Source organism: Sinohyriopsis cumingii, unplaced genomic scaffold, assembly GCF_028554795.1.
Source record: "Sinohyriopsis cumingii isolate HCF-2022 unplaced genomic scaffold, ASM2855479v2 utg002226l, whole genome shotgun sequence".
In the NCBI taxonomy this organism is placed as follows: domain Eukaryota; kingdom Metazoa; phylum Mollusca; class Bivalvia; order Unionida; family Unionidae; genus Sinohyriopsis; species Sinohyriopsis cumingii.
The window spans coordinates 146,502-162,571 of record NW_028316162.1 but is presented as its reverse complement, the minus strand read 5'-3'; the positions used below and the strand labels follow the sequence as shown (position 1 = coordinate 162,571).

At 36.1% G+C, this 16,070-nt stretch overlaps 1 protein-coding gene across 1 annotated transcript in view; it reads right to left on the bottom strand.

Moving 5' to 3' along the window:
• Positions 1–16,070, bottom strand: part of LOC149770911 (E3 ubiquitin-protein ligase rnf213-alpha-like) — a 512,819-nt gene that overhangs the window by 360,361 nt on the left and 136,388 nt on the right. The window contains exon 20 of the mRNA XM_089948996.1: positions 7,794–8,035. Coding sequence (XP_089805122.1) covers positions 7,794–8,035 — 242 coding nt within the window. The remainder of the gene's footprint in view (positions 1–7,793; positions 8,036–16,070) is intronic.

The window sequence follows — 16,070 nt, the reverse complement described above, 5'->3', positions numbered from 1 at the left end:
CCTTACCCGCAGCTACCACAGTGCCGATTGTGACACGGACCATTCCCTCATGGCCAGCAAGGTGCGAATATTACCCAAGAAGCTGCACCACGCCAAGAAGAAGGGTCACCCACGTATCAACACCTGCTGTGCAAGCAACCCAGAGAAAACACAGCAGTTCATCAGCAAACTGAAGGAAGCCCTCACCAAAGTGACACCTGATGACACCATTGACTCCAAGTGGTCCCATATCCGTGACTCTGTGTACAATTCAGCCATCACAGCTTATGGGAAGAGGGAGCGAAAGAATGTCGACTGGTATGAGGCAAACTGGGAGGAGATGGAGCCTGTGACTGAGGCAAAGAGGAAAGCCCTCCTGGCATACAAGGCTGCACCTAGCCCCAGAACACTACAAGCCCTCAGGATTGCAAGGAATAATGCCCAGAAGACCACCTGCCGCTGTGCCAACACCTACTGGCTGAACCTTTGCAACAGTATACAGACAGCTGCTGACACCGGGGATACAAGAGGAATGTATGAGGGTATCAAAAAGGCAACAGGCCCCCCCCAGCTACAAGACCGCCCCCCTCAAGTCCAAGACGGGCAAAGTTATCACAGACCAGGGGAAACAACTGCTGCGATGGGTTGAGCACTATCTCGAGCTATATGCAACCCAAAACAATGACACTGGAACTGCCCTGGATGCCATTCCAGACCTGCCTGTCATAGAGGAGCTAGACACACAGCCCACCCTGGAAGAGCTCGGAAAAGCCATCAATTGCCTTGCCTGTGAGAAGGCTCCTGGAAGCAACGGCATTCCGCCTGAAGTCCTCAAGAGCGGAAAACCAGCACTGCTCCAGCCCCTACACACACTCCTCTGCCTTTGCTGGAAACAGGGATACATGCCACAGGACATGCGTGATGCCACCATCATCACTATGTACAAAAACAAAGGAGACCGTAGCGACTGCAACAACTATTGGGGCATCTCCCTCCTCAGCATCGTCGGAAAGGCTTTCGCCCGTGTTGCCTTGGCGCGCTTGCAGATCCTAGCCTCCCGCGTCTACCCAAAGTCCCAGTATGGATTTCGAGCCGGCAGGTCAACTGTAGACATGATCTTCTCACTACATCAGCTGCAGGAGAAGTGTCGTGAGCAGCAGATGCCCCTCTACATTGCCTTCATAGACCTGACGAAGGCGTTTGACATGGTTAGTCGGAGTGGACTCTTCAGACTCCTGCAGAAGATCGGCTGCCCCCCACGTCTGCTTGCTGTCATTATGTCATTCCACGAGAACATGCACAGCACAGTGTGCTTCAATGGCGCAACATCTGAAGCATTCCCAGTCATTAGCGGAGTCAAACAAGGCTGTGTCCTTGCACCGACGCTCTTTGCCATCTTCTTCTCCATGCTTCTCCAGTACGCATTCAAGGACTGCAGCGAGGGAGTGTACATCCATACCAGGGCTGACGGTAAGCTGTTCAACATCGCCCGTCTCCGTGCTAAGACTAAAGTCACAGAGGTACTCATCCGTGAATTGCTCTTTGCAGACGATGCAGCCTTGACATCACACACGGAAGATGGACTTCAGCAGCTGGTATGCTGCCTCTCCCATGCATGTGAAGAATTTGGGCTGACCATCAGTTTGAAGAAAACGAATGTCATGGCACAGGACACAGACTCCCCTCCCTCTGTCTCCATTGATGGGTACAATTTGGAAGTTGTCAAGAACTTCACATACCTCGGGTCTAACATCTCCAGCTCACTCTCCATTGATTCTGAGGTGGGCGGCAGGATTGCCAAGGCAGCAGCAGTGATGGCCAGACTTAACCAGAGGGTCTGGAACAACCCCAACCTCACAGAGAAGACCAAACTGTGTGTCTACCAAGCCTGCGTGCCCAGCTCACTTCTCTACAGCAGTGAAACATGGACCACCTATGCAAGACACGAGAGGAAACTCAACAGCTTCCACCTGAGATGTCTGCGGCGCATTCTGCACATCCAGTGGCAGGACAAAGTACCCAACACAGAGGTTCTAGAACGCGCCAACATGAACAGCATGTTCTCCATACTCAGCGAGAGGCGCCGTCGCTGGCTCAGCCATGTCAAGAGAATGGACGCAGGTCGCATTCCCAAGGACCTGTTATATGGGGAGTTAGCAGAAGGTGCACGACCAACTGGACGACCACATCTGCGCTACAAAGATGAAGACAGCAAACATCAATGTCAACAACTGGGAGAGCTGTGCAAACAACCGTTCCAGCTGGCGTCTAGCTGTCAGACAGGGAGTTCAAAACGCAGAGGAAAAGAGAAGAATAAAATAAGCTGAAAAGAGAGCTAAAAAGAAGGATAAGCAAAAGCGTACTTTGGAGCTACGCCATCGTCTCCCGTAGACGGACAGATGCCAAGGAAACACATATACATACACATCTCACAAATATAGTCCACCTCTGGAAAGGCCACTCATCTTATATGGCCACTTTCCCAGTGCAGAAGGAGTGGTCGTATAAGAGGGGCACCACTGTATTTTCTTACATGTCTAAGTTAACATAGTCACAAAATATATGTACAAAATTTTTCATCATGGCCTTTGACACTGACATCTGATAGATTGATAGAAAATTACTGAACTTACCTCAGACAATGACAAGATGCTGTCTGGATAAATGGAGAAAAAATGTCCCTCAAAGGAACTGACATTCTACAGGTTGATATGACTTTCCAATAAATCAAGATATAAACATTTTTTGATTTTAGTAGCTGAGTGTTGAAACTATCTTCGTTATTCTTCAGCAATAACAAGAGTTTCAAATTGGCTACTATGATAGGTATATTGGAGGTCAGATTGGCACCATTTTTGTACAGGACCAAGCATTAGAAGTCTTTTGGTGCCAATCCATGTCTACATGACAGTCCATTCATGATGAGTAGTGACAGCAAGACTTTCAAGACAGCTGTTGTGACAACTATACCGGATGTTTGATTAACTTCTTAGACTATGATATCTGCTTAGTCCTAAATGAAAATGGTAGCAAAAATGTTGGATGTTAGATTTTAAAGAACCAACCAGACATCATTAACAAGATTTTACTGTAAACTCCATAAATTATATACTATCAGTTCTGGAGGGGTAGTGATAACAAGACTTTCAATATGGCCACCATGGCTGCAATAATGGATGTAAGACTGGCACTATTTATAACCCAATTAACAGCAAAAAATGTCTTGCTGTCAACATGACCATCCATTAAGTAATTATGATGAGATTTTCAAGATGGACACTGTATTAACTATATTGGATTTCAAGGGGCACCATTTTCATTCAAGAAGAATAAAAATTAGTCTTTTAGTGAAAAACTCCAAGTCGATACAAATGATTGTTGAGAAGGAGTAGTGATGACATGATTTACAAGATGGCTGGTGAGGCAGTCATACTGGATAACAGATTAGCACTATTTTCATTAAGGACCAACCAGACATCACAAGACTATGGACTATGGAACACTGAATACAACCGCGTATTACTGAATACCACATGTTGATATGAATATCCACACAGAAGCAGTAATAAGATTTTTTAGATGGCCACTTGTGGAAGATTATTTTCACTCAGGATCGACTGGACATCAAAATAAATTGTTTAAAGCAAACTCCATCTCAATATGATCATTCACTCAGGATAAATAATGATATCAAGATTATGTCAGAGCAGGACAATTTTTATTTTCAAACAAACTAGACATCAAAATAAGTTATTTCATGAAAACTGCATGTTGATATAACTACCTATTCAGAATTCTGTACCATCATCACTAAGTAAATGCTTCTACTATCTGGCGATTTACTATCCAGTTTTGGATATTATCTCAACACTGACCAACTTAGAGAACATGTCTGTGTTAGGAGTAACAAAATTACTATATCTATTTTCACAACTTGCTAAGGTCAGTCTAATATAAGTCTTCATTGTAATTAATCACAGTAACATTCTTCATAAAAAAGGTGTTAACATGTTGTGCAAAATATAAAATAGCCTGTGCTGAACTGCATACCTTTGCACATTGTAAAGCTCTTCATTTAGGAGGGAAGTAACTTTTGAATGCAATCTGCAATCTCATAATGCCTAAATAGAAGTAATTGGTTTTGAAAAACACAAGAACATTGCTGTAACAGCCTTAATTTTGCAGATGTCATTGTAACACATAACATAGTGAATTCTGCAGATGTCATTTTAACATAGAGCAATTTTAAGTTGATGTATATGATTTTGCACTGGGCTAAATCCCTGGCCTGTTTAAGGAAGCTAGTATTTGAATATATTTGGTAGGGACTTGTTTGATTCTTAATGAGGTTCCATTTGGTAACTATTTCAGGCAAAACTGGACAAGGAGGTGAAGAGTGGACTTTGTTTATCAAAATGCCAAGGCTGAAATGTAGCAGAAACAGTGTTAACTTTGTACTTGCTGAAATATTTGGCATAGGTTGAAATTTTGCAGAGATTAATGGAAGTGGGAGAAAATTGTAAAATTTTCCAAATCCTGAAGGGGTGTGTGCATTAATAATGGTGGTTAGATAAACCTGAGTTCTGACTGAATAAGTTAACCATCTGGGGTATGTTTCCAAGGCAAAGTCTCGTGTTTTGTAAATGTCTTAAACCATAAATTTAGGCAGTCTATGTTTTTGCATGAGATGAAAATGTTTTGACTCCAGAGGCAGGAAATCCCTCATAATGCTGTCCAATGGACATGTATTTGAGAGTCTTTGAGAGAAATATAAGCAGGGGGTAAGGAGATGGCTCTGCTAAAGTGGAAAGAATGCAAATCTTGAAGCAAAAGGTACTGTGTCTTAATTTCATACATAATTTTTCTTTGATAAAAGTCTTAAGATAGGTATTTAATTTGTTTTAAATGATGCAAGAATCATGTATGATTCTTATTTATCCCAATAAATTGTTGGTTAGCGATAGTGTTGTTAGGCTAAGAAGTACATTTTGGTTGATCTATTTCTTAACTAAGATGTGAATTCTTTTAACGTATAAATTGGTTGTATTAACATTGGACCAGCAATGTGGACTACATGGCTATTTATTGTCAGCCATGTATGTGGATGTTTATGACATCAGTCAAGAGAGTGATCAAAAGTTCACACTACATGGGCATGATTGTCATCAAGCTTTAGCAGATGATGATATTGATCAACTAGTAACGGTGACTAGTTCTATTGGAGAAATACATTAATTTTCCTGTACTATGTTAAATGTTTATGAAAAAAGAAAAAATTAAAAATATGTAGGCAAATATGACACTGTTATGTTGAATGTAAGGTTATGACCTGAAACCAATTAGCATTGGGTGTCTGTTGTAAAATGTTATATGGTTATTCTGATGGTCAGAGAGTAGTATGATTCAAATAGTGGAATGTATGTTCAGAAAGTAAAGAATGAACAGAGATTTAGTCTACACTTATTTTATTTATCAGGAAAATAACACTAGGGATTCCATGCCTAAGACAAAGTAATCCATGGCTGATACAAGAGTGGATGGCTGAGCAAAGAGTGAATGACCAGATGGGACAAGAGTGTTGCTGAGCAAGTTGACTCCAACCAATAAGTTACATTGATTATGGAGAGTGGCAAGCAATCATATCAGGTTATGCTGACATAATGGACAATACAAATTCGAAACACTCACTCAATTTCATGATGAAATTTGTTTGCCATAACTATGTAAGCAGAATTGTTAATTGCTTTTTAGAACTCTGAGTTAATTAATTTTCTGGTAGAGATGCATCACACAATTGGCCTCACACAATTTCCATTTTGTTTATCTAAGTAATTAAATTGATATATGCTATATATGGTCTCTCATTTTGTTCTATTTTATATCTCTGCTCAGATCTCCTTTTATTTCATCCATTAATTTCATATTTTAATATTTGCTTGATCCAGGCTATAACACAGTGTTCCATGATCTTTCGACATCAATAACCACCAAAAAGAAATAATCCACTGAAATTTCATGTTTGTCTATTCAGAAAATAGGATAGCAAGATCAACTTGACATCTTAAGAAGTCATTTAGTGAAAACCAGATAAAAGTTTAAATAGCATGTTGCCTACACATATCTCCAACATAAGAGTTTTCCTTTATATTGCTGACCAACTGTAAAAAAAAATGTTGTGTTTCATTTCAGTAATTAAAGTCAACCTTTTTATTTGGAATTATTCAGAGTATGATTATTCACTTTTAAAGTGAATTTTTTTTTAACCTGATTGACTAAAGTCTTACTCCTGTTCTGGTATCTGATGCTGAAGGAATGCCTACCCCCGGCATTGTCACTGATTTTGATTTAATAATTTCTAATGGTCTTTAAATGTACATTACTTGCATTTGCATCCATGTTATGACTCCATGGTATTAAACTAAGTAACAGAAGAAAAAAAGCAAACCCAACAGGTTTAGTAAAATTAAAAAAATAATTTATTTCCCTAGAATTCAAAGTGACAATTTAAAATGAACTTACAGTACTGTGAATTTAATCCCAAATAACCCTAAAAGTTCTTTCACAAGTCGAAAAATACAGAGTGTTCCAAATGAATTCCAGGTCTTTAATCTATTATGTACCAGAAGTCTGTCAACAGCTTGATGTATCACAATGATATATTCCATGATGTCTTTGAATGAATTCACAATAATCCCAAAGACAAATTAATGTTTGGTCCAAAATGTTAATGGACACATTGTAATTCCAATGAATAATTTAGATAAATGGTTCCTCTCAAATTAGATCTAAACACAACTAAAAGAATGATATTAAGATAGGAAAGTATAACTGTTTACTTTTTGCTCATATACAGACTGTCACCCAACTTATGGTACAACAAAATGCCTTAGCCCCAAACCATTTCCATGGGAAATTTCCATCAAATTTATAAACTAAGTCAGGTCTGTTAACTTAAATTTTAGCAAATAAACTGACAAACAATAGGTAAACCATAATTTTTTTCAAAGGGAAAAACTAAGGTTCTGAATTCAAATCTAAATACACAAGTTTGCAAATTGATCATTTTCTTAAAGTACAATCTACAATCATTAACAAAAGTTAAACACTCAATATAGATAAACATAACAATCTGATCACTACACATTATGATTGTCACTGACTTAAGTATTCAGAGTGAAAAAGTCTTCTTCAATTCTTTACAATCTGATTGCTTTGAACTCCATCAAAGCATGAGGTAGTCTTGATCAATCATAAAATTGCTACATGGCCTGTGTTGGTCTTAATGACTTGATGAAGTTGTCTAATAATCAGGACACACAGCTTGCAGAAACTGCTATCGCTTGTATGTCTTTTATGATATATGCTGTTTACGTGCACCCATTCAAACTTTATTGTGTTCAATAGTGCAAGGGTGCAGCCTGGAGAAAACAGCGAATTTGCTAAATTAATTGAAAATATATACCTGATAGCAGAGTAGGTTATTGCTGATTATGATTGAACACTATTAATCTTCCACTTTTTAAAAATTAAATTATCTGCAATGGACTTCAAATATCAATTAAAAATTGTCACTCATTTTCATGTTTTGTATATTCTGAACAATGTGAAAAACCAAGGTTTCAGAAAGGTAAAACCTCACAGCTGACCCTATGTACCTTCCTACACCACACATATAAAAGCCTCATGCCAGTCATATGGCATGAAACTATAATGACAGAAAAGACCTATAAGATTAAACATATTAGTGTAGCATATGAGCATTCCTTTTAGATCTTGTTAACACTTTTTTAATAGACTCTCTTGCCATTACTTACATTTTGTATGGGTTGCAAGCAGCCACAAATTTGAGGTTCTGGCATTGGTCTAAATGGTTTCCTTCCATGGACCTGTCACACATGATCTCCTTGATCATTCCTATTGATTCTGTAGTGTTTGCTTCATCAAAGAAAAGCACAGTGTACATGTGAGGTCCATACTGGACTGTATTCTGCTGAGCAATCTTCTTTGCTTCCTCTACTTTCCTCTTTATGTCTGCATTTGTTGTGCCACCATGCACCTGTTGAGAGAAAAATGATCAAGTTTGGAAATGACAAATTCCATGGCAATAGAACACCTTGTCAAGAAAATCTTCTACACTGATGATGCCATCTGGAGATGCAATGACCTTGATTTTAATGGTCGCCATTTTTGATAAAGAGTATTATAACCTGTTGTTTTCAGTCTGCATGTACATAAACTAGTTGATTAAACAAATGGTATTCATTATATTAGTATCGTCAACCAAATGAATAGTGTGTCATGGATCTCCCAATTTTGTACAGTTTGATTCTAGTTTGTTAAAACTATTTCTGATAAGAAAGAAGACATCTTTTTCATTTTCTGAAACAATATTAGTTAATATCTCATGTCTTATAACTGCAGAAATACAACAAAAATTGGTGTCTGAAAACAGCTCTGACTGGTTAAACATTTTAAAAGGGAATTCTTCATGTTTTGTTTGAGATTAACAGAGTTTCAACATAGATCAGGAACCAAACAAACCACTATTATCTTACAACTATTGTCAATCCCTCTACTGCTAAATCATATGAGTGATGATTTGGTTCCAAATCCTGAAACCAGAGGTGCACTTGCAAACATGAAAACATTTACTTGATTTTCACTGCCTATAAATAGAGTATGTTAATGTTTCAGTTCCATATCTGTGCTTGGCATCAATAGTGGTTTTCCATTTCTACCAACATGGTGTTGAATGCTAATCTTTTTATTCTCAATAGCAATCAAGTACAGCATGGTAACTGTACCGAGACTACTTTGTGCTGCTGCAACAAGTTCTGAATGGGCATGTGTTTGTGAATTCAGCCATAACATGAATATTTTACTAGTGCTGCCAGTGACACTTGTTGCCTCCAACAAGTTCAATTATTGTTCCTATAATAGATGCAACAGTAATGATTATTGCCACACCTAGATCAATGATGGTTGCCACAGTGATCCTGCAAATAGCATCTACAAGCAAATACATGGGTTTATATTTCATGAACAGCATGATTTCATCCCACAGCTGTTGTTCTGCTTCAACTGTTTTTTACTCACATCAGAAACACTGAGGATCTATAATAGTTCTTCTATTAATAATGTGATCACAAAGCTTAATTGCTTGACAATCTTGCCTTCTTCAGGTGAAACACAAAAAACACACACACATAAACTCAATTCTAACCAATTACTCTTTTTTTTACAGGTAAAATACCATGCAATTACTGAAAATACCTTCCAGGGAATAATGAAGTCTTTGGCAACAGTGCATTCTGGGGTCCTAGCACCACATTCATACAAAAAACATACTGATCACACTACAGACTAGTTTCTGAAGCGATCATCCTTGTTGAGATTATTCTTTTTCTTGGTCAAGATAATGTTGGTGCAACATATTCATTGTGAAATGCTACATGGATGGATTTGTTGGTGAATTTCACATCACTGTTATAGAAACAATCCCTGAGCATTCTTGTTTTGTGTGGCTGTGTGGTTCACAACTGGGCATTTTCATATGTTAATGCTATAATGCCATTAGCTGGCCTAGAATTGGTATTGTTACACTAAGGTGGTCCCAAACTGTTGATTTTAATTGGCTCGATCTGAACAAAATCATATTTCAGTGTTAACACCACTCTGATGCAGATATTCATCAACACATGGAACAAAATCACCATCTGACTCTTGGCATCTGCTGTCAACCAGTCCAACTTCAGCAAATCCAGCAAACTCATCACTACAGTCAGAATCCATTATTTATATGTAATGATGAATCAAATTTTAAGCATGAAGACCAAAGACAGTAAAGTAGCCATCAGGATAGATTTGGAATGCATCAAACTGAGTTTCATCTTTAGCAATCCATGATATCAATATCGATATATGAAAGATTTGGGAAGACTGGTGTCAGGTTCGTGAAGTATTATTACTTGTATACCAGGCTGTTTATTTATCAATGCTGTTAATTGACTCTGTCCACTATGGAAACTAGATACAATAAATAAATATGATCCTGACTCACATGCCATTAAGATGTTAGGTTTTGGCCTTAGGATGTATATCTGTGAAAAGTTTCATAATAATCCATCAAGAAGTATAGAAAGAGTAACAATGATAAACTTGTGCCAACAGATGGACAGACAATGGACAATGGTCATCCCGTAAGCTCTTTTGGTCTATGACAAGTACAGCTAAAAATAAAGATATATAACTGCAATTTTTACATATTAAACCTCTGATTTCCACACAGCTGGAAGTGGGGGGTAGGCATACATAATTTTTATCGTATGACACCCCTCTTCCAAATCGTTTTGGCAAGGGCAATCTATGTACCAAGTTTTGTGCAGCATGAGGATACAAAGTTCTTCATAAATTTATTTACATCAACATATATGGAGAAGCCCATGGAGATCACTTGCTTGGTTGATATATGTCAAATAGTTAAATGCAAGAACAGACAGGACCAGTAGAATAATATGAAAACCATCTATGCTTGGATGTTTCCTGTCATATTCGGTACAATTCTGTTCAGTTTTTTTTAGATAAGGTCATTAATGGGTTTCTAATTATAGCAACAGTGGTCATATTTTATGGTGAATTGGCATCATTTGTACAATGAACATAATAGGTTTTTATGTGAGGATGCTTTTTGTCAAATGTGGTTCAAAATTTGTTACCATTTTTTGTTCACATATGGCATGATGGCATTATTCATATGATCAGAACATACTGATGGTGTAACTGTATGGTTTAAGTAAGAGATCACATATGTGAGTTTAAATTACTGCTTTGAATTCAGTTCCATTTGGTGTCAATCACTTGGATGAAAGCAAAGTGCAAGGAGCTGATACTGACAGGTGTTTGATTCATGCTCATAATGGCAGTAGTATAGTTCTACCCATTCAAGCAACCACATTTCTGTTCTGTTTTTATTCTTTATTTAAGCAGTGGCAGAGTTTAATCCTTATAAATACTTATAAATATGCAAACTCTGACAGGGCCAAATCTACAAATGTAAGTACCTACAACTAAGCCCTTTATTTACAAAGCCACAAAAACTGATACCCATAAAAACAAGACAAACCACAGTATTTGTTCTTGTAGTTTTGTTGTCCAAGGTGAACAAAGAAACCATAAATTTGCAACTTACATAGCAGTGTATTAATTATTTAAATTGTTAATCCAAAGTGTAGTTTGAAGTTGAGGTTATATTACCATAGTAAACCATTATACCTTAAATTTTCATCTTAACTGTATGGTATTGACTATCCTCATGCTCAGGCATCTATCTTTCTGTTATGGCATCTCTTCCTAAAATACTAGGAGGAAATTCATGATACCTTGTGATAATGTTATGATTTGAGTAACAATCTGCAAAAGGTGTGTTGTCTTTGGCTGCTGCCCCAAGGGTCCTTATTATAGGGTCCATATAAAATGTACAAAAAATTAAATTAACAATGACAATTTCATATATTTTTCAATATAAGTCACATATTTTGCATTATATGTGACTCATACTGATATTTCGTCATCAAATTCAAGCACTTTTCAAAGACTATAAAATTAGTTTTCAAGTACTATAAGTAACTGTAAATAAACTTTAGAAGAATGTTCATCGTAGTATATCAAGTCCGTAAAATTTCTTAATTAAGCATTTCCTTCTTAACCCTTTAGAGCATAGTTACAAAGTGCAGTGTGCTATAAATAGAACACCTGTTACCTATTCGACTCCATATGCATAGGCCTGCCTGTGAACTGTTAAGCAATGTAGTGTATGTTACGTTTAACAGCAATTTTAACCATCTAACATTTTTGGTACACATTTATTATGTGTGAAAAAATTTAAGAGTAAAGTCCGATTGCTATAGCTGTGTAATTATTTATCACGGAAGAATTTTTATGTGCTTTAAAATCTTGAGTGAACTGGTTCACTGTCAAGTCAGTGAGACCACGTGACCAACCGTAGCTGCCATTTCTCATATTCGAAATTTACAAGTTTTTGTCCGCTTTTACATCACTAAGTCATCTGAATTTGATAATTTATAAAAACTAATTCCTGCCTACATCAATATCAGAGCCTTTACCTAAGTTATTGAAGCTTTCAAAGTTGTGATTATATTTGTGAAAACTTCGTAAGTACTGAATGGAGAGTGGAGATTACGAACCAGTTACTTTAAATAGCAGATATCGACCAGAGCATAAACAGTGACCACGTGATATGACGTAATTGTCCTTCGCAGAAATGAATGTAGTATTTAATAGGAGGTTTTCCCCAAAGGTGGCTCTATGAACACTGGCTTAAAATGGCTGATGTTTACAGCAGACATCAAAAGGCGCTTCCATGTGAATTGAGTAGAGATGTCAAAAGGCGCTTCCATGCGAATGGAGTAGAGGTGTCCAAAGGCGCTTGCATGAGGTAAAGGGTTAAACAAGAACCTCACAATGTTTTTGGTTAAACAAAACCTAGGAGAAAACACTCAAGCTCTATGTACTTTGGGGCATGGAAGAAGAGGTGCAGTAAATTTGGAGTTAGCTGTCTCATTTACCCGCATGTCTAACTCATCCTTAACTTTTTCATGCTTTTTCCAAATTATCCTGAATTCAATGCTATTGTTGATATTTCCTTCTTTTCATGATTCACTCCAATGCACTTTTACTCAATGATCAAGGTGACATTACTCCAGTTCTGTAAGTCCCAACTGACTGGTGGGAACTTTAAAGCCAAATTCAAATGCATGGACATTTTTATCAGGGCTGTCACATCCGTGCAGTATTGCATTAATCCTAAGGTATATCTTCATTGACTTTAACACTGCAAAATATACTGTATTTTGCAAGCAGTTTTGTTCATATTTCTACTGATTTTTGGGGCATCAAGGCAAGATATATACCAGTTTAAGACTTTAATTTCATATTACCATGATCGGAACATAAACCAAGAGTAATGTTCTCACCAATAGTACTACTCAAAGTCACTTCAGCTACTAATGATTCAACAAACACAAGACAAAGTTCATTGTTTATCATTTGGCCTTACCCGCCTGTACAGAAATTTCTCATGCATTCCGTATGGAATATTTATGGAATCCATATGGAAGAGATATGGACTGAAAAACTTATGGAATCAGACAATTTATTCCATATCAATTCCATAAGTTCTCCACAGCAAGTGAAAATTCCATATGGAATAAAGTTATAACTTTAATCCATAAGCACTTTTTTCCATATGGAAAGCAGACTCATGTATTATAGCATCATGGAAAATACTCTCTGAAGAATTAATAACCTAAACTATCTGATTCAAATAGAAATATTGGTGGGAGTTAGAGTACATGTATATGTCTTGTATAAATTTGAAGAAGCACATGTATGTCAGTTTTCTTTAATTTATTTCCACAGATGTTTAAAAACAAAGACATGACCAAAAAAGTAGAGAAAATGTAAACATGATCAGAAAATTAATATCTGGTAGTACAAGCATAGATGAATCTTTGGACTTCTAAACTCTGGTGCAAGGTGGATTTTGGGCTTGATCTGATGTTTATTCTGAAAAGTAATTTTATTGGCTTCCTATTAAAATATGCTCTACAAAAATCATACCCTAGTGAATATGTGACTTAAAATTCAGCAAAATCAATGAACATTTCTTGACATTCACTCAAATGTCCTTTTTCACTAAAATTATGGTAATTTAGGAGATTTTACCAAAATCACAAAATTTCACTGACTCTGCCAACATTTCTGAAAATATCAGTGGGAATTTGTGATTGAAATTTCACTGAGAGTTTGTCAAAAATTCTAAAAATATAGTGATATTTTGTGATTGTAATATCAGACATTTTAGTAAAAAATATCAATAAGATATAATAAAATTTATTTTTTGTTTCTTGTACAATTTAAATGATTTTCAGCAGCATTTATATTTCCTGTTTCTGGTAGCTGTAATTGTATAGTTTATTTTGGGCACAATAACTTCTTTCAACATCTTTCTTTATTATATTTCTTTTTCAAATTTTGTTATTGTTGTTGTTGAATTTTTTTAACTTAAACTGGATTTAACCGCCCTCAAACAAGTTTTCTTGTTTTCTGTTTTAAATCAGAATTTCACTTTACTCCTGACCTGAATCTGATTTTTCTTGATACCGACCCTTTTTTTAATATCGTCTCCGAAACGTTTGTTAAATAATGCTCTATCCGGTCCCATTCCACAACGAGCTTTCTAATAAGTATTTGTTCCGTTTATTATTTAAAGGATGATCGTTGTAAAGAGCTTTCTGATTGGTCAAAATTTAGTACTTGTCCAATGAATCCTTGCGTAACCGAAACTGATGGGAATGCTAAACATGGTGATTCGAGCGGGATACGAGTTTGAATAACCATTTGAAAAATGTGCGGCAATGAGAATAGCTTGAATGCAAAGTCGATGGGAACGTAATTGGTCAGTCTGTATGAAAACTGAACGCCAGGACTAGCATTTTGCTTCTTGTGCCATAAACAGCTCTACAGTAGCAGCTAACATGCTAAATAGAACAAGGAATTGAACCAGGATGATTTCGAAGTTATATAACTCAAAGCTGATTAACTTCCAGGATGAATTTAAGGAGGACAGCATATAGATCACTGGTGGGAATTGTTGTGAAATACCCATGTCTATCAAAGATCATCATATCTTTGCAGAATTTTCTTGGCCCACATGTAGAATCATTGTTCAATATCATGAAGCATTATTGTGTATATTATCAAAATATTCTAGGTGTGTTGGAATTCAGTGTAAAATAAGTGTACTTATATCATGATAAACATTTGTCACGGCTGCTTATGGAACAAGGACTAATTCAAGAGACCACAACAGCATCATAGTTTGTACATTAATCAAAAATCAAGTTGCAGTACAAGTGACATGGCAGGCTTCTAGCATTTCTTCTTTTCATGTCTCAAATGGATGCTTTTCTTTAATTTTGCATTATTTTCAGTTGAATTTTTCAATGCAGATTAATATTTTATATATGTTTATGTGTTCACAGATGCCTGTGCATATATTCCAGGCTTGATACTTTGATTTTTAAAATCACTTAATTATTAAGTGTCAAGCCAGATTCTTCACATCATGTTGTATATACTGTAAATATTGTACATAACAGATAGAAGGCCTCAAGGCAGATTAGTTCTGTAATTAATTAAGTTACCTTCTCTAAATAAAGTCATTATTATTATTATTATTATTATTAACTCCCATATCTCTTGCCTTGGATGTCATATAATTACAACAGCTGTAAAAAAAAAATCATTTAAACTTAATATCACCTTGGTTAATAAAGTCCTGTTTAATTTATATTCATTAATCTGAAACCTTCTGAAATGTATGAAAAACTTCTGAAACTTCAGTAAAATACTATATAATGATCAAAATTTTAATGAAATCTCACAAAAGTTTTAGTCAAATATTTGTGAAATCTCACCAGACTTTTCAGTGAAATGAAAAAGACTTAAGTGATGCCATCATGGATTAGGCTTTGTATGTGAGAAAGAAAATGAGGACAAGAAAAACCTAAATCTTATTTGATAATGTCTGTCAAAATAAAATTTATGATCCATTTTAAAAATTATGGTGAATATTTATCATTGATTCCCAATAATGTCTAAGAATCATTAGGCAGTTTAATAGAAATCTGAAGCAGATTTTTTTTATGGTTTAGACCGAAAATGCTTAAAAAACCCTTCTGAAATCTGCCTTAAGTATGCCTGGAAAATTTACTATTACCAAATTCCATATGAACTATTTACAATTTCCATATGGACCATTTACAAATTCCATATGGTATATTTGCCAATTCTATATGGACTATTCACAAATTCCATATGGAGTATTGCCAAATTCCATATGGATTATTGCCAAATTCCATATGGAATTTTAATTTTATTCCATATGGACAACCTACAGATCTCATTGACTAATTAGCATTATTCCATGAGATTTTCCATACGGAGTACGTACGGAATCCATAACATTTTTATATACTGATACAATGAAATCCATAAGAGTGCTTCAACTA